Genomic DNA, 16,822 nt, shown 5'->3' with positions numbered 1-16,822 from the left:
AGACCCCAGCGCAGGGGGTGCTGCTTCCTCCACAGCCACCAGGGAGAGATCTCCACCCTGGAAAAGGGCACACGCTGCTGGCAAGGGGCTCCTGGATGAGGGATGAAGGGAACCGTCAGGCCAAGATGGAGCTCGGATGTGCTCCTGGCACGGCCGAGCCCTTTCTCCCGGCCCCTCGTTAGATATTTGCGCTGTGCCCATCGCAAACAGACGGTGTCCCGAGAACTTCCCGGGACTCGCTCCCCGGACACGGCCGCCCGTCGCCGCTCAGCTGGCCGGCCGAACGCCGCCGTGCTCTCCTCAAGGTCAGGGGAGGCGGAGATGGCAGCGCGGGGCTTGGGTCGTGCCCCGCACCCGGCCGCTAGCTCAGCCTCGCACCGCGCCGATCTGCTCCCGGCTCCCAGCTCCAAACCTGGTACTCGGCCGAGACCACGGCGCTGCCCGCGGGCTGCGGCCCTGATCCCGTGGCGGGCTGGCTGGGACCGCCGAGCAGCAGCCTGGCCTCTCCCTTCCCCGCGGCTCCCGGCGCGGCAGAGGCGCTGCTCGCCCCGCTCCCAGCGCCACTGCTCTGTCCCGGCCTAAGAGTCCTGCTGACGGCCAGACAGAGCCGGAACCAGGCTTCGTAGCGGGAGAAACAGAGAGCTCCGCCGCCCCAGCACTCACCTGAGCGACCGCTCCGCCGCGCTGCCAGTTCCTGGCCGCTCCCCGCCCGCCGCCGCCTTTTGTTGGCCGCGGCCGGCGTGGCCTCATCGGCCTACGGCGCTGCGGCCTCCCATTGGCTGACACCGCCTTGCCTGAGCGGCCGCCCCACTCCCATTGGCTGCAGCGGGTGGGGCGCGGCTGCGCGGCCTTGTGGGAGTCGTAGTTCCGCCCTCGCGCACCCGCCCCCCAGACCCGCCCCCCGGACCCGCCCGCAGCCGTTACCCCCTCCGCCGCCCCCCGCGCGGCAGGGCTTGGGGCCAGCACCGCTGGCGTCAGCCCTGGAACGAAGGGCCGCTGCCGCCCCACCCCCGCAACCACCCCCGGCACCAGCCCCGCCGGCCGCGACGGGAGCGGAGGCTCTGCCGGATTCCGGGCCTCGTTGAGGCTGTTTTCACCGGAGCATGTCCGCACCCCCGCTCCACCGCCTGCACCTGCTCCCGCTGGCGCCGCTCGGCCCTGGGCAGCTCGCTCGTCCTGCGTGACCGTACCCGCCGGGCCTGGCAGCGGGGCTGGCTGAAAAGCAACCACGGGATGCTGTAACGGCACGAGGTGCCCGATGTGGCCCACGGTGAAGAGCGGTGCCAGGGCCCGGAGCCCATGTGGGTCACCGGCAGACAGCAGGAACGGGACAGAAACGACCATCACCACACCCAGAAAAATCCACCCCAGCCAGAAACGCTCAGCACAGCCAGCGGTGACCACCACACAGTCACTGGTACCTCTGAGCTGTGACTCATGCAGGCTGAGATACTGAAGGGAAGCAGTGGGAAGGTCTCTGACAAGCACTGGTGACCTGTCCCGGAGTGAGGTTTGGCTGTGGCCCACAAGACATTGTCACCAGGCTGGAGGACCTCTGTGCAACAACTGCTACATGGAAGGGGACAGGAAGACACAGGCACAGAACTCCTGCCTGTCACACAGGGAGCATGCGTCACACCCAGTGGTGCCACTGGGCATCCACAGAAAACTGCCACCCAAAGCTCAGTGACTGAAATTCTCTGCCAGGCTCCCTGGGGACACAGCTGTATTACACTGGCCTCCCACTCCAGGCCTCAACTGGTGTTTGTCTCACTACCCATGCTCAACACCCTGCCTCTCTACCACATTGTGTGGATGCCGTGACACCAGTCCAGGAGCCAGAGAGCCAGAGCAGGCCTGGTCAGCCCTGGGCTGCCTCCAGTACCCACCGGCAGTGCCCATCTCCCCCATGATGAGGTTAAATTGGTTACGGCTCAGAGCAGGACAGAGACGTCATTCCCACCCTGAGTCACCTGGCAGAACAAATGGATTCAAAGGAGAATCTTGGCAGAGTCTCACCCAGGGCTGAAATAATGCCAAGGCTAAAGCCTCTGGCAGGAGAGAAGCAGCAGCATTCCCCATTCATCACTTGTCTGTCCAGGGCTGGACACCAGTGATGAAATTGGTACCACAGGCACCACCAGTCACCAAGCAGGGACCATCCCAATTCCAGCGGCAGGGAGCAGCCATGGGCTGCCTCGGTGACCCCTCACGGGCTCCTGAGCTGCCAGAGCAGAGGAACCAGCTCAGCCCGAGCTCAGCAGCAACCGGGCACTCACAGCACTCATCTTGCAGAGAGATTTCACCGACAGCCCCCGAACCCTGCTCTTGGCCAAGCCCTCAGCGCACGGCTCTGGGAACGCGGCTCTAAACCCACCCACCGCGGGCACCGGATGCTCGGTCGGTGGGGTCGAGACGAAGCGTGAGACGCTGGGAGCCCCGACGGGGCTTTACTCAGAGCCTGCTCACGATTTGGCGGAGAACCCCCATAGCCACCCACGCGTGTCCTATTTATCCCGCACCTTTGACCGGCCCCTGCTTGTGCAGACTCGTCGTGACCTGCTCGCCGGGGCTTCCCCACCGCGCCCCGCAGAGACCCAGCGCGGAGGTGGGCCCCGGGGGTGGCAAAAGGGGATAGGAACCGGGGACACTGGCCTGCGTCCACGGCTCTCTGCCCCTAAGAAGCGAGCTCCGGCCGCGCCGCCTCGTTGGCAACCCGGAGGGCTTCGTGGAGGGGCTGCAACCCGAAACCGCCGCGCGGAGGACACAGCAGCGACAGCACGGGAAGCACCGCGATGGGAACCTCTCCCGGGCGCGCCGTCAGGACGTCACTGCCGGGGCAGGGGGCTACCGCCGGAAGTTGTCGGTGCCCGGCAGCGGTTGCCAGGCGACGGCGGCGGCGGCCGTGATGGAGGAGGAGGAGGAGGAGGAGGAGAAGGTGCCGGCCGGCACCTTCCCCAGCTTCATGACCGAGGGGACACTGCTGGCCCGGCGAAACGAGCACAGCAAGGCCCTGGCCTGCTTCAACAACGTGAGCGGCCCGGGCGGGAGCGGGGAGGGCTGCAGTGCGGGCACTGAGAGTGCCCGGAGGCGAGAGGTGGCACCCGAAGATGGCAGTCGCGGCGGTTCGTGGGTGTCGGTGGACCTGGATCACGCAGGGGTGGCTGGGAGGGAGGTGGCACGAAGGGAAGGGGGATGTGGAAGCAAGTGACACCGTGAGGGGAGGTGGCAGAGGCGGGACAGGTCGGGGGGTTGTGAGGGTAGTGCTGACAGAGTGCTGCAGGAGGACGGGGTGGGAGCGGGGGGACTGCAGCAGGGCAAGGGGAGCAGCAAGGAGAGCGCAAATCTGCGGTGAACAGGCTGGGCTTGTCCTCATCCAACATGGAGAGCCAGGCTGGGCAGAGCAGGTTCCACCAAAGACAGGGGCTGCTGGAGAGGTGCTGCTGGGGCTGCTGGAGAGGTGCTGCTGGGGCAGCTGGAGAGGTGCTGCTGGGGCTGCTGGAGAGGTGCTGCTGGGGCTGCTGGAGAGGTGCTGCTGGGGCTGCTGGAGAGGTGCTGCTGGGGCAGCTGGAGAGGTGCTGCTGGGGCAGCTGGAGAGGTGCTGCTGGGGCAGCTGGCGAGGTGCTGCTGGGGCTGCTGGAGAGGTGCTGCTGGGGCTGCTGGAGAGGTGCTGCTGAGCCAGCAATGACCTGTCCCTGGCTGCTGCCTTGCAGGCTCTGAAGCTGAGGCCAGCAGACAAGCACTGTCTGGTTGACCGCTCAAAATGCTACCTGAGGCTTGGAAACACTGAAAATGCCCTGAAAGATGCTGAAGCTTCTCTCCAAAGTGACAAAACATTCTCCAAGGTAACCAGTACAAAGTGGTGAGAGCCAGCGGGTGGGGGAGAGGCCAGGAACAGCTCTTTGTGAACCCCAGGCAGGGGCTGGAAGGCAGTGTTGTGTATTTTCCCTCTTTTTCATTCCTTTTTTCCTCCCCCAAATGTCATTTCAGGGACTTTACCAGAAAGCTGAAGCCCTGTACACCATGGGGGACTTTGAGTTTGCTTTGGTCTTTTACCACCGAGGCCACAGACTGCATCCAGACCTGCAGAAGTTCTCTCTGGGCATCAAGAAAGCCCAGGAGGCCATTGTCAACTGTATTGGAAGTAAGAAGTGTCCTTTGTGTCCCCAGGAGCTGTTCAGGGGACAGCTGAGGGCATGTTGGCTCAACAAGTGGCCTGAGGACCCTGCAACAAGAGGCTCTTTGCTGCTGGATTCGTGCCCCCAGTGCCCCTCTCAGATGAAAGCAGGAAGCACCAGAAAGTGCCAAGCCTCTCTATTTTTTCCCTTTTTTTGGCTGTTTGCCCCACTGGTACCCTGACAGCTGCAGCTCTGCACCCAAATTGACACCAATGGAAAGTCTCTGTTAGCACAGGGCAGAGCAGCTCACTCCTCACAGCCCCACTAAGATATTCATCCTGTTTAAGGTTTTCCCTGCTGCCTGAGCCCAGCCACCAGCCCAGCTTCCCTCCATGTGCCTTGCATAAGGGCAGTGCCAGTGCCCATGGCAGGGCAGCTCTGCTTTCATCACCCCTGGCTCAGCCCCTGGCAGGAGGCAGGAAAGGCCAAGGCCCTGGGGATGGCCAAAGCTAACAGAGAACTTGTCTGGCCTCTGAAAGCCCAGCAGGCAGGCACAGGACATGCTCTGGGGCACAGGGACACTGCTCCACTGGGGCTGCCACCTGCAACACATGCCCAGAGCAACAGGGGCCTGGCTGGCTGCTGTGAAACCTGCTGGGCTGGTTCCAGCCTGCTCAGGTGGCTCCCACAGCTCAGCCAGGGCACACCCAGGCCCTGATCCTGCTGATAGCCAACTGCCTCTGCTCTGCCTGAAATCGCTTTCCAAATCCCAGTCCACCCCCCGTGCCACAGCCTGCCACGTCCCAGCTGTGTGGGGAGCTTGAAACTCTTTCCTGTGGGATGTTTAAAAACCAGGGAAAGTTTCCCAGTCCAACTCACTTCCCTCCATCGCTGATGCTTTCCTCTGCCACTGCTGCCTCAACACCTTCACACCTCTCAGCTGGAGCAGCTCTATGCCTGCTCTGCCCGTGGCCTCTGTGGCATTCCAGCACCTGGGCTGTAGGCAAAGGAACAGACTGAAAACCAAAAAGACTTTAAAATCAAGCCATACCTCCTAGATGCAGGGGGAAAGAAGCAGAGAAACAGGTTCGAGTTAGATCCAGACCTTTAAACAGCTGGGGAATGTTGACACCTTACCAGGACAGGTCCACAGAGCTTCTTTACTGAGACTGCTTTGCTTGGCAGATCCCCAACCCCCAGCCTCCCATGGCACTCACATCACTGATCCTGGTCCAGCTGCCCTGCTGAAGAAAAACCCTTCCACAGAGCATGTGAAACTCCTTTCCTCCTCCCTTCTGCCCAGGCCAGAACAAAGAGCTGCTTTTCATCCTCACCTCCACTGCCAGAGTGTAGAACTGGATGGCAGAGTGAGGATGAAATGGGAGCTGTGCCCTGGTGCCAGGGCACAAACCCTCTGCAGTAGTTCTGTGGCTTGCTGCAGATCCCTGTGCTCAGAGCTTGCTGTGGTCCCTTCCTTCCTCTGTTACACGCAGGATGCAGCACATCTCTGCAGGAGAAGCAGGCTGCTGGGAGCCCCTGGAGCCCTGTGCAGTGCTGATTGAGGCCCTGAGAGGAGCAGCAGGGCCGAGCTGAGTTCCCAGCACACCCAGACAGCTGATGGGAAGGGTTGGCAGAAGGCTTTATGCCTACAGAACATGATGGGCTGGGCACACTCATGGTGGTGGTGATTCCTGAAGGCTCTGCACTGCTGTGGCTGAGCTCTGATGAGGATTTTCTGATGCCTGCAGGTCCATCCTCGGTGAGGCTGCAGTGCACGGAGGAGCTGTGCTTCGTCAGCAGGCAGGCAGAGGTAGGGCCTGCAGCCAGCTGGAGTCGGTGTGGGGCTGACACTTTCTGCAGCATCCTCTGCAGCACCATGGACGTGGGCAGGGCAGGTCCAGAGAGTGCCTTCTGAGCACAGGACACAGGCTGGCCCCTTCCCAGGGGGCTGATTGAGTGCATTTGGCTCAAGCTGCTCAAAACTGGCAGGAGAAGGCAGAAGGGTTGGGAAAGGCAACCAGGAGCAAAGCCAAGGCTGAGCTCTCTCCCAGCCCCTTTCTGGTGGCTGTTGCTGGTGGCCCACCAAAGGCTAATCAGTAACAGCCCCGAGGTCAGAGCCAGGGGACTTTTATCTCCAATATTTGCTTTGCTTTCCCCTTTGGCTAAGGGTCACAGTTTTGATGGGCACTTTCCTGATTGCTTCACTTTGGGGGGCTCCCACTGCAGGGCTGCCTCAATTCTCCAGGACAGGCCACACTTCTGGGAGGGCAGCACAGAGGCTGCTCCTTGCTCCTGCAGCTGCAGTTAAGAGTTGCTTGGTGATAAAAATAATTAGCACTAATTATTGGGATTTTGAGTGTGGCACTTCAGCAAGGCCCTGGCAGGAGCCCTGCCTGTGGGACCTGCCTTGCCCACAGCCCTTCACTGGGCAGAACTAATTCTTGCTCTTACTGCAATGCCCTCTCCAGTTCTTGGGCACAAGGGAGCACAGCTGGGTGCAAAATTTCAGTGGCTCATGACCAAGGAGTTGGTGAGAGCCTGGCTCTGTGCTTCCCTGGAAGGGATAAGTTTGCTCACGTGGAGTGTGAGCAGAATTCAGCTAATTCTTGGGCTCCCCACTAATCCCCCCCAAACTTCCTCTATTTTTCCTTGCTGTAGAGCAAAAAAGCAAATCAGAAACCCCAGATCAAACTGTCCAAGGATCAAAAATGGGCAAAGAAACAAAAGCCTGTGAGGAACCCAAGAGCAGAGCGACAGCTCCTTGGGGAGCTCTATGCAGACAAGACCTACCTGGAAGAGCTGCTCAAGGACAAAGGTTTTTCTCCATTGCATTTAACTCAAACTTCTTTTCCTTCTTCTTTTACCCCCCTGAGTCTGCTCTTCCTCACAGCTATCAAAGCTCACACAGCACATGGTGCTTGTGGTGGTCCTGAGAGAGGCCCAGGTGGTTTTGTAGCCAGATCCAATATCCAGGACTGAGCACATTTCCTTCCCTGTCCAGTGCCAGGCTCTGATAAGAGACAAAATCAGCTCAGAGCAATCTGTGCTGGTGAAATCAGAAGCAGAATCCTTGCCAAGGACTCAGCCTCTGTCACAGTGCTCAGCCCCATTGGCACTGGCATGAGGAGGGAAGTGTTGCCCAAGAGGCTGTAACTGCTTTGTGGTTTCCTTTGTGGCTGCTAGGGTCAAGCTGCAGAGCTCCCTCTGGAGCTAGGCAGGAGGGTGAGGTCCCCTCAGTCCCTTTTCTGGGGAACTCTTTGCCCAGTCATTGAGCAGCAATTAAGGATTCAGCCCACTCATGGGGGTATTAATCATGTGTGGGCTCTCTGGTTGCCAGGCACACAAACCTCTCTTCTTCCCTGCCTTGCAGTCAACCCCCAGCCCTGCACAGAGTCGCTCCAGCACAGACCTCCCACAGGGGATGGCTGATTGCTTCTCACCACTGCCCCTATGAGCTAAGCCCCTTCTTGGCCCTTGTCAGCAGAGAAGACAGCAGCTGGAGGGGCTGAGCACAGCAGCTCCAGCTCAGGGAAACACCCAGTGGGTGACAGTAGCTTCCCTCCTCTCAGTCCAGCCCTGAGCAGCTCCCTGGTGCCACTCACAACCCTCCCTCCCTGCGCCGCAGCTTCCCCATAGCACCCTGGCACCCTGGGCACACATTAACACAGCCTGGCTTCTGCTGCCTTGCTTTCAGATCTGATGGAGAGCAGCACAAGGCAGGGGTTGAAAGTGGCAGAGCTGGTGCAGGGTGGCATCTCCTACCTGGAGGCCCGCAGCGAGTTCTGGCAGCAGCAGAAGCCAATCTATGCGCGGCTGCGGGAGCGCAGGCAGCAGGGCTGGGCACGACGCAGCAGGAGGAAGCAGTCAGAGGTTGGCAGATACCTGGCAAAGACCATGGAGGACATCAACATGTGTAGGTGTCCTGGCTGGGAGCAGTAAGGGATGGGGACTGGCACCTGCAGTTATCTGCTGCAGTGATTCCAGAGCAGAAGAGCAGAGGCAGCTCAGGTGTGAGCGAAGGCCAGCAGGGAGGGCTGGGGAGGCCTTGGTCCTGTGTTCTTCAGCACTTCCTTAGCCACACCACCCAGCACATGGCCTGCTCAGCTTTTTCTGCACTTGAGGCCCTGCTGAGTGGTTTTCAGGACACCACTTAGATATCAAAGCCAGACAGGCCACTGCTGCATGCAGCAGATCCCTCTGGTCTGGTCACCAGAAGCTGTTAGCCATGGCCACAGCTCAGGCACCATGGCAGGGAGCTGAAGAAGCTGGGCAGCAGTTCTGTGGAAGCAAGGAGCAATCCACTTCTGGTGCCTCTCCTTCTGCTACATGCTTAGAACCCAGGGAAAAGCCTTTGGTAGCTGCTGCAGTTCAGCTCTTTGATGCTGCAGCAGCAGGGTGAGGAGTCAGAAACGTCCCACAGCCCAATTCCCATGGCCCATGGGCACAAGGAGCTCACAAGGAGCTCAGTTAGGAGGTGACAGCCTCAGCACTGTGCTGGAACCTCATGGCCAAGCCCAGGCTGCCCTGCTGCAGTCACTGAGAGCTTTCAAAACCTCCCCACAATGCTCACATCCTTTGTGTCTCCTCAGCTAGAGCAGGCTGTGACCAGAGTCCTTTCCCCTTACCTGCTCTGATGAAAGAGATTTCCAGCAGTGGCAGCAGGGTCAGAGGTGCCACCTCCCAAGGGCACATTTCCTGGAGATTGGAGGCAGGAGTGTAGGAGACGTGTGAAGGATTGGGAGCTGACCTCTGCCAGGCTGTGGCTGGGGCTTACACAACTTAGCTTTCCCTCCCCAGTATCACCACATCCACACACCTGTGCTGAGCTCCCCTCCTTGTCTCTAGTGCTGGCTGGGGGCTCCCCAGGAGAAAGCTGCCAGAAAGCTGAGTGTGTGCTGAGGACAGTGCAGAGGTGGCCGGAGCAGGAGGTGCCCAACAAGGCTGAGCTGATCGGAAGCCTCCACAGCTGCATGGGCAGTGCCCAGCTGGAGATGGGCCAGGTGGAGGCAGCTCTGCAGAGCCACCAGATGGATCTGAAGTGTGCCAAGGAGAAGTAAGTGCTGAGAGGCTTGGATGGGGTGGGAAAGAGGAAAGGACATGTTGGGATGCTTCAGCCTCAGGTGAGATTGTAATTCCCAGCTGGAGCTTCAGCAGGGCAAAGCAGTCAGCTCCTGCCCAAGCTTCCTGTCCTTAGTGATCAGTTCTCTGCACAGTGTTGGGAGCCCAAAACAGATCTGACAGCACCTAGAGCATGAGGCACAGCTGCTTCTCTGCTGAAGCAAAAGGGAACACAGGTCCCAGTCCCAGCGCTTCAGCCTCGGCCGTGGGCTCCCTCCTCAGGAAGCTCAGGCTCTGCACGGCTCAAGTTTTGTCTCTTACATTCAAACCACGAGAGCCGGCTGAGAGGTTCCTTCCCTCCACCTCTCCCCACGCTGAAGCGAGGCTGAGCAGCAGAGCCAGCAGGGGGCTGGGGCAGGCTCAGAGCAGAGCCACGCTGCTCAGTGACTTCTTTCTCTCTCTCCTCCACACAGCAAGCTGCCCGAGGCTGTGTCCAGAGCCCTCGACAACGTTGGCAGAGTTTATGCCAGGACTGGCAGATTCCAGCAGGCCATTGCCACGTAGGTACAGTGAGGAGCAGCAGAGGCACAGGGCTGGTTTGGCTCAAATGTGGTCTCTTTGCTTTGTTTAGTCACAAGGGGAAGGAAACAAACTGGACAAAGTGAGGGGGGCTGTGAAGTTTTTCATGCCAACAGCCCCTGGAACCCTTGGGTTATAGAACCAGTGGCTGAAATTGTAACTGGCACAGCTGGCAACTGCCTGCCTTCCTCACCTTCTGCTTGCAGCTGGGAGAAGAAAATCCCAATGGCCAAATGCAGCCTGGAGAAGGCTTGGCTGTTCCATGAGCTCGGCCGATGCTACCTCCAGCTGAACAAAGCTGAAGCAGCCAAAGGCTATGGAGAGAAGTCCCTGCAGGCAGCAGAGGAAGAGGGAGATGTCAAGTGGCAGCTCCATGCCACTGTGCTGGTGGCAGAAGCACAAGGTAGAGGAGTCAGGACAGGGCTGGGGAGAGCCTGGCTGGTCAGGGTCCTCCAGTAAACATCACAGTGACCCTGCAGCCAAAGTGACTTCAGAACAAAGCCTCTCCTTAGATACTTACTTGATTACCATCATCAAAATCTACCTTCTCCTCTGTCCCAGTGAAATTAGAGGACCACTGGGCTGCCATCCTGACCTTTGAGAGAGCTCTTGAGAAGGCAAAGCTGACTGGCAACGAAGCTGCTCAGAAGGCCATCACCACTGTGAGTGTGAAGCCTTCAAGGGAGGAGGTGTTGGCTAAGGGATGTGAGTGGGGAGGAATCACCATGGGGAGGGTGGAATGGACCCAGAATGACAGCAGAGACTGGAGGGAAAGAGGCAGCTGCACAGCTGGAGCTTTCAGTAACCACCCTGCTTGATTGCAGGCCTTGGATGAGGTGAGCAAAAGCTTCGTGGAGCTGAACGAGGGAGAAGAAATGACCTTTAACTGGTACACAGGTAGCTGTCACTGCACCCCTGTACCCCGGGGTGTAAAACCCCTTCCTGGAGCTCAAGCAGGGGCATGGGGACAAAGCATCCCCTGCCCAGGGAGCAGGTGTCCAGTGCCTGGCCCATGCTGCCTGCCCTGTGCCAGCACACAGGAGATGACTTCGATGTGAAGCTGCAGCTGCAGATTGTGGATGTGAAGGTTTAATCTCAGCTGGTGGGAAGCAGAGTCAGGGATGCCAGCCAGGAGCCTGGGCCCCTCCTCAGTGCAGCCACCTGAGAGTGCAGCCCTAGTGCCCAGGGTGCAGTGGTCCAGGACAGGCCCAGTGTCCAAGTGACTGTGAACGAAGGGCAAGGAAGGGGCACTAAGGGGCTCGGCAGCGCTGGGGCCTCCGAGCATCAGCTGCCGTCAGAGCCGGCGCAGCGCGGAGCTCTTCCGGGTGCTGAACCAGCGCTGGCTGCGGCCCTGGCCGCGATGCGGAGCCTGAGCACAAGGTGGCAGCACGGCCCCGCGGTGCCCGGGCAGGAGGTGACAGCACGGCCCCGCGGTGGCCGTGCCCGGCCGGGGCTGGGGCGGTGAGTCCGGGCAAGGCGGCCGTGCTGTGCAGCTCAGCACCTCACACCGACGGCAGCCGAGTCCCGAGGGACAGAACATGGACCAGATGACCTCACCTCTGAAGGTCCCTTCCAGCCCAGACCATGCCCTGACTCTGTCCCGAGGAAGCAGAGGGGAGCTGGAAGCTCTTGGCTGTGGCGGGGGTGCCAGGAGGCTGTTTTCTTGTGCCCTGATCTGTCTCTGCTGGAACGGGGCTTAAATTCGTATTTTCCTCCCCAGGTTATGATTCCAGAAGGGAAAGCAGAAAAGATGACAGCTCGGAGAAGGGCAGGGAAAGAGGGGAAAGGGAGCAACGCCGAAAGAGCCGGGGGGATGCAAAGCACCGAGAAGATGCCAGGAGCTGGACAGGGGAACCGGGAGCCGATAGGGAGGGTGGGAGGCAAGGGAGCCGGAGGAGGAGGCGGTAGACGCGGAGCAGCACCGGCGGAGATGGGGTGCGCCCGCGAGTGTTGTTCTGCGCTCGGTTGGCAAACAAGAGCCTTTCCCGGGCGTCCCCGGGCAGCCGCTGCCTCGCACCTGCGCCGGTACCGCGCATCTGCCCGCGCTGCCTCTTGTACCGGCTCCGCTGTCCCTTCGTGGGTAACGGGAACGGAACGGGCTGGGGGGACCGAGGCTTCGAGCACCCCCTCACCCCGCCGGGGGAGGGCATGGCTCGGCCCCCCGCTCCCTCCCGGTAACCCCCGGGCCTCTCCGCGCCTGCGCGGCCGCGGGCGGAGCCTACGGTGGCGGGAAGGGGGGGCCCTGTTCTATGAAAGGGGCTGCGGCCAAGCCCGCCCCAGAGCCGCTTCCCCGCTCCTCACCAGCGGCCGCCTCGGAGCCGCTGCCCTCACCATGGTAAGTGGGGCCGGGGGTGCGCAGCGAGCGGGACCGGGACAGGGACCCTTCCCGGAGGGGACGAAGCGCCGGCGGCGTCGCCGACACGTGGGCGCCGGGTCCGGGCGTCGCGAGGCTGCAGCCGGGAACGGTCCTGGCCCCGGAGTCCCGGCGGAGTCTCAGCGCCTCCCCCGGGACACGACCCCGTCCGGTACCCATCGCGCCCTCCACGCGAGCCCCGGTCCCACGGGGAGCCCGGAGACAAGCGGCAGCTTTGTGGGGCCGGCAGGGAGGGCCGGGCCGGGGGCGCAGGTTCAATGCGGGATTGTCCTTCCCGGAGCCCGGAGCCCAGCGCCGCGGAGCTGTGTGGGGCCATTGTCCAGCCTGGCTCTACGTGGCTCCGTCCCATGAAGGCTTCCATTATGCTCCGAGCTGGCTGCCGAACAATGGCCCCGGGGGGTGTTTTCCATGATTGTTCTTTTGTTTGCGCCTCAGAAAAGCAGCCTCAGTCCCGCCAGCGCCAGCAGCTGCTCTCAGCAAAATACCCACCGCAGCCCCAGCCCTCGCCCAGCACAGGGGGTTCGGCCGCAGCGATGCCAGCCTGGCCCAGCACTGCCCAAACAGCCCCCCATGCACACCGGAGACACCCTGTGAGGAGCATCAGCTTTTGGAGCCCCAAATCTATGGGGAAGGCGACGGAGGGGTCCCAGGGAGCTGGGTGAACCTCGCTCTTCTCAGGGGCTGGTTGGTTCCAGCAGTCTGGGGAGCAGGCACCGTGGTGCTCGGGGCTGTCCCGGAGGGTGGCACAGCAGCTGGCACAGCACATCTGGAAGTGGTGGGAGCCGGGTCCCAGGAACCAGAACCCATCTCATTCTGGAACGAGAGGGGAAAGTTAACCAGATGCAGGAGTTGGGGTTTACAGCAGCTTCGCCCGGCAAACAGGAAAGTGAATTTCTCTGACGTGTCGTGGACCCCTCGATTTTTGTCACCAAAGCCAAACTGTCTCCTCCCGCATCACTGCAGCGGCCGAGGGCACAGCGCTGGGTACTGCCTGTGCAGGGCTGGGCCAGGAGGCAGCTGGGGAGGGACAGGGGAAAGGTCACCCAACTGACCCCAAACCCAGCAGCTGCCCCCGGGATGCCGTTTGAAGCTTGCACAGCTGGAGAAATCCTCCTCCTAGCCCCGTGTTTTCCCAGACCCTGCTGGGAATCAACCTGGGATTCCAGTAAGGCCAGCTACTGAGGAGGAGGCAGCGCCGGCGCCAGCTCCCAGGAGCTCCCTGCAGGGCTGCTTTCACTTTCGTGTTCCGCTCGCACCTGCCGCAGGGCTTTGTGCTTCCCAGAAACCGTTTTAGGTCTCTTCATCACAGGAGGAGCCCAAATCTGCGCTCCGAGGGGCTGGGGTGCTGGAGCACGGAGAGGGGCAGCGTCCTGGGGGGATGGAGGATCGAGGGGCAGCGTCCTGGGGGGATGGAGGATCGAGGGGCAGCTCCAAAGCCCTCTGCGGCCGTTTGTATTGAGCTGGAGAGGAGGTGGCAGCAGCTGCCAGCCTGCGGGCACTGGGGTTTCCCGTTGCAGGCGGAGTTCCCCGCAGCACGCTGCAGGCTGCTCAGCTGGAAGCCGCAAGGGCTTAGAAATAAATTTGGCACTGGAGGGGCCCTGCCCCGGCTGGAGCTTGGCTGCCTCTGAGCTGCTACCACGTGGTGGTAAAACTTCCTCTTCCTGGTCAGGCAGCACCGCGGCTGGAGCCTGCTGCAGCCACAGCTCCGCAGGTCAGACCCCCGCAGCTGGTGCCCAGGGTGCTGGCACAGGGCACAGGTCCCTGCCGTGGCACCCGCGGGGGGGTTGGGAGGTGGTTTAAGCCGAGCAGGGCAGCTGAGGCCGGGGAACAGGTCCTGATGCTGTGGGTTGCGCCGCAGGGCTCTGGGGGCTGCCAGCCTGCAAGAGGCTTTCTCCTTGCATTGCAGAACAGAGGCTTCTCCAAGAAGAGTCACCCATTCCTGCCCAAGATCTTTAGGAAAATGTCTGCTCAGGCCACCAAGGAGAGGCCTGAGAGCCTGCAGTTCCCCTTCCTGGACGATGAGGACACCATCTCCACCATCAAGGAATCCAAAACCTTCTTCATCCTCCGGGGGCTGCCCGGCAGTGGGAAGTCCACCCTCGCCCAGGCCATCCAAGATCGGTACAAAGATGCCTGCAAGGTCATCTCGGTCGACAGCTACAAAATCACTCCTGTGGTCAGGAGCAGCCTCCCTGAGGAGTACTCCAAGGTGGACGAGGACCTGGTGGAGTACTGCAAGCGGGAGGTGAGCATCATCGTGCTGGACGACAGCCACCACGAACGGGAGCGGCTGGAGCAGCTCTTCGACATCGCCGACAAGTACCGGTACAAGGTCATCTTCGCCGAGCCCAAGACCCCCTGGAGGGTGGATTGCTCCCAGCTGAAAGAGAAGAACCAGTGGAAGCTGTCAGCCGAGGAGCTGAAGAAGATGAAGCCCAGCCTGGAGAAGGAATTCCTGCCCATGTATTTCGGGTGGTTCTTGAGCAAGAGGAGCTCAGAGATCCTGCGGAAGGCTGGCCAGGCCTTCCTGGATGAGCTGGGCAGCCTCAAGGCCTTCAAGAAGGAGAGCAAATATTGTATGTATGGAGATGTCCTCAGGCTCTTGCTCTGGGGCTGAGCTGTTAGCATCAGCTCCTCTGGTGAATCTCTGGATAAAGTTAGTAATGAGGAGCTGTTCAAAGCTCCTGACCTGTTCCCCACAGCTGTGGAGGAGCTGCTGGCAGTGAAAACAAACTAACAACCCTCCCCCTGCCCTTTTTCCTCAGCTCTGTCTGCAGGGAGCTGAGTTTGGCCAGCAGCAGGAGGCTGAGCTCCCCTGGGTGGGTCAGGGGGAAGGGAAGAACTGAGCCACCTCATCCCCTCCTGCACTGGGGTACAGCTGAGCCCCAGAGCTGCATAGAGGCTTCTGTGTTCTGTCAACCTGGGTGGAAGGAGAGCTCTGATTTCCCTTTGGCTCTGAGAGATGAAAACTGAGGGCCAGGCTGGGGAAGAGAGCAGAGCTGGGGCTGGGCTCAGGGGATGACCCTGGGGAGTGGTTTGCTGACAGCCTCCCTGCCTGCCTGTCCTTGCAGTCGCCTCTGCCATCGAGGACCCCAAAATCAAAATCGACCTCACCAGCTACTTCGTGAAGAGGCCTCCCGGGGTCCTGCACTGCACCACCAAGTACAGCGAGTTCGGCAAGGCCGCGGGCGCCGAGGAGTACATGCAGCAGGAGGTGAGAGCAGGGCAGGGCAGGGCACCCAGGGCATCCCCACAGCCTGTGCAGTGACAGTCCCAGCTGGGGGATGGTGGCTGGTCCCTGTCAGGCCCCTGCTCCCCCCATCCTCTGCTCCCAGCAGCCTGGTTGCAGCCAGGAGGGATCAGGGCAGTTAGTTTCCAGCTGAATTCTTTCAGACCAGGTAAAAACTGGGGGTTGTGAGGGGAAAAAGATGCCACCAGCCCCCAGCTCAGGGTCAGGAGCTCCAGGCCATGGTCTCGTGGCTCACAGGACCTCAGGTGTGTCACGAAGCAAGAGCCCTGGAGCCTGGGGACGCAAACCCTCCCCCCATGTGCAGCCCCCCTAAAGCCATCCTCTGGGCCTCTCTCCCTCCTGTGCCAGGCTGTGAGGGCTTCCTACGGCAAAGGCTTCACCCTGTCCATCTCTGCTCTCTTCATCACAACAAAAACTGTTGGTGCTCGAGTGGAGCTGAACGAGCAGCAGCTGCTGCTGTGGCCTGGGGATGCCGACAAGATCCTGCCCACCGACAGCCTGCCCAAGGGCAGCCGTGCCCACATCACCCTGGGCTGTGCCAACGGCGTGGAGGCCGTGCAGACTGGCTTCGACCTGCTGGAGTTCGTGAAGCTGGAGAAGGCAGGGAACAAGGGGGAGCAGGTGGGGGAGATTGGAGGGGGGAAGCTGCTGTACTTCGATAATGGGATGTGGCTGCTGGTGCTGGCCAAGAAGCTGGAGGTCAGAGCTATCTTCTCAGGGTACTACGGGAAAGGCAAACTGGTGCCAACACAGAGCACCAACAAGAGGGGCTCTGCTTTCAGCTCCTGCACCATCATCTAGGAGCAGGGGCAGGGGGCTGCTCTGGTGGGTTGTAGGCCAGTAACCTCTGTAACCTTTAAAGATAAATAATTCCCTGTACTAAAGTCAGCCCTTTGCCTGCCCCAGCGCGAAGCCTCTGGGGAGATTCTTGGCCTCAGAACAAGGAAGAAAACAAGCAGCAGCTGCTGCCTGCCAGCCTGCCCCTCACTGGCAGCAGCTCCCAAGGGGCAGAGCTCTGGAGAGAAGGAGCTGGGGGCTCTGCTTCTTTTCTTCCTTGGAGGAAGATCAGCTCTGGTCTCTGCCAACGTCCCTAGGAACCACAATCGTCAGATCTTGCCTGTGAGCAGTGGCAGACCAGGGCCTGGGCACAGCTGCTCTGAAGCTAAGTAAGCTGTGCCACATCTCCCTCACTGAGGGGCTGTCTCCAGCTGCCCTGGGAGCTGTTCCTGGGTGAGACCCCAGTGAGGCCCATCTGTGGGCCCTGTGTGCCAAGCCTGGCAGTAGCTTAGCCCACAGGAGCTTGCTGAGGGCAGCAGCAATTCCAGGAGCCCTGAGCTGCTGCTCCTGCAGCCAACTGAGCTCTGCCCCAGCTCCACCTCCACTGCTCCTACGGGAATGCTCCCAGGACAGGCACCCAGCTCCTGCAGCCCTGTCCCTGCACAC

The 16,822-nt window shown here is 60.9% G+C and overlaps 2 protein-coding genes across 2 annotated transcripts; both read left to right on the top strand.

Moving 5' to 3' along the window:
- The first annotated feature begins 1,779 nt into the window (after positions 1-1,779).
- On the top strand, positions 1,780-10,848 carry ODAD4 (outer dynein arm docking complex subunit 4). The gene is made up of 15 exons (XM_054396790.1): positions 1,780-1,820; positions 2,232-2,600; positions 2,683-2,866; positions 2,921-3,031; positions 3,714-3,845; positions 3,991-4,144; positions 5,867-5,928; positions 6,777-6,933; positions 7,813-8,031; positions 8,964-9,171; positions 9,650-9,736; positions 9,962-10,158; positions 10,317-10,417; positions 10,580-10,652; positions 10,796-10,848. The coding sequence occupies exons 1-15, from the start codon at positions 1,780-1,782 to the stop codon at positions 10,846-10,848; spliced, it is 2,148 nt and encodes a 715-aa protein (XP_054252765.1).
- Positions 10,849-14,041: 3,193 nt separating this feature from the next.
- Positions 14,042-16,180, top strand: CNP (2',3'-cyclic nucleotide 3' phosphodiesterase). The gene is made up of 3 exons (XM_054396860.1): positions 14,042-14,719; positions 15,218-15,343; positions 15,728-16,180. The coding sequence occupies exons 1-3, from the start codon at positions 14,090-14,092 to the stop codon at positions 16,178-16,180; spliced, it is 1,209 nt and encodes a 402-aa protein (XP_054252835.1). The 5' UTR covers positions 14,042-14,089.
- The last annotated feature ends 642 nt before the right edge of the window (positions 16,181-16,822 follow it).

This window comes from Indicator indicator, chromosome 39 (genome assembly GCF_027791375.1).
Source record: "Indicator indicator isolate 239-I01 chromosome 39, UM_Iind_1.1, whole genome shotgun sequence".
In the NCBI taxonomy this organism is placed as follows: Eukaryota; Metazoa; Chordata; class Aves; order Piciformes; family Indicatoridae; genus Indicator; species Indicator indicator.
Note: the sequence above shows the minus strand (reverse complement) of the source record. Positions and strands in the feature narration are given on the sequence as shown.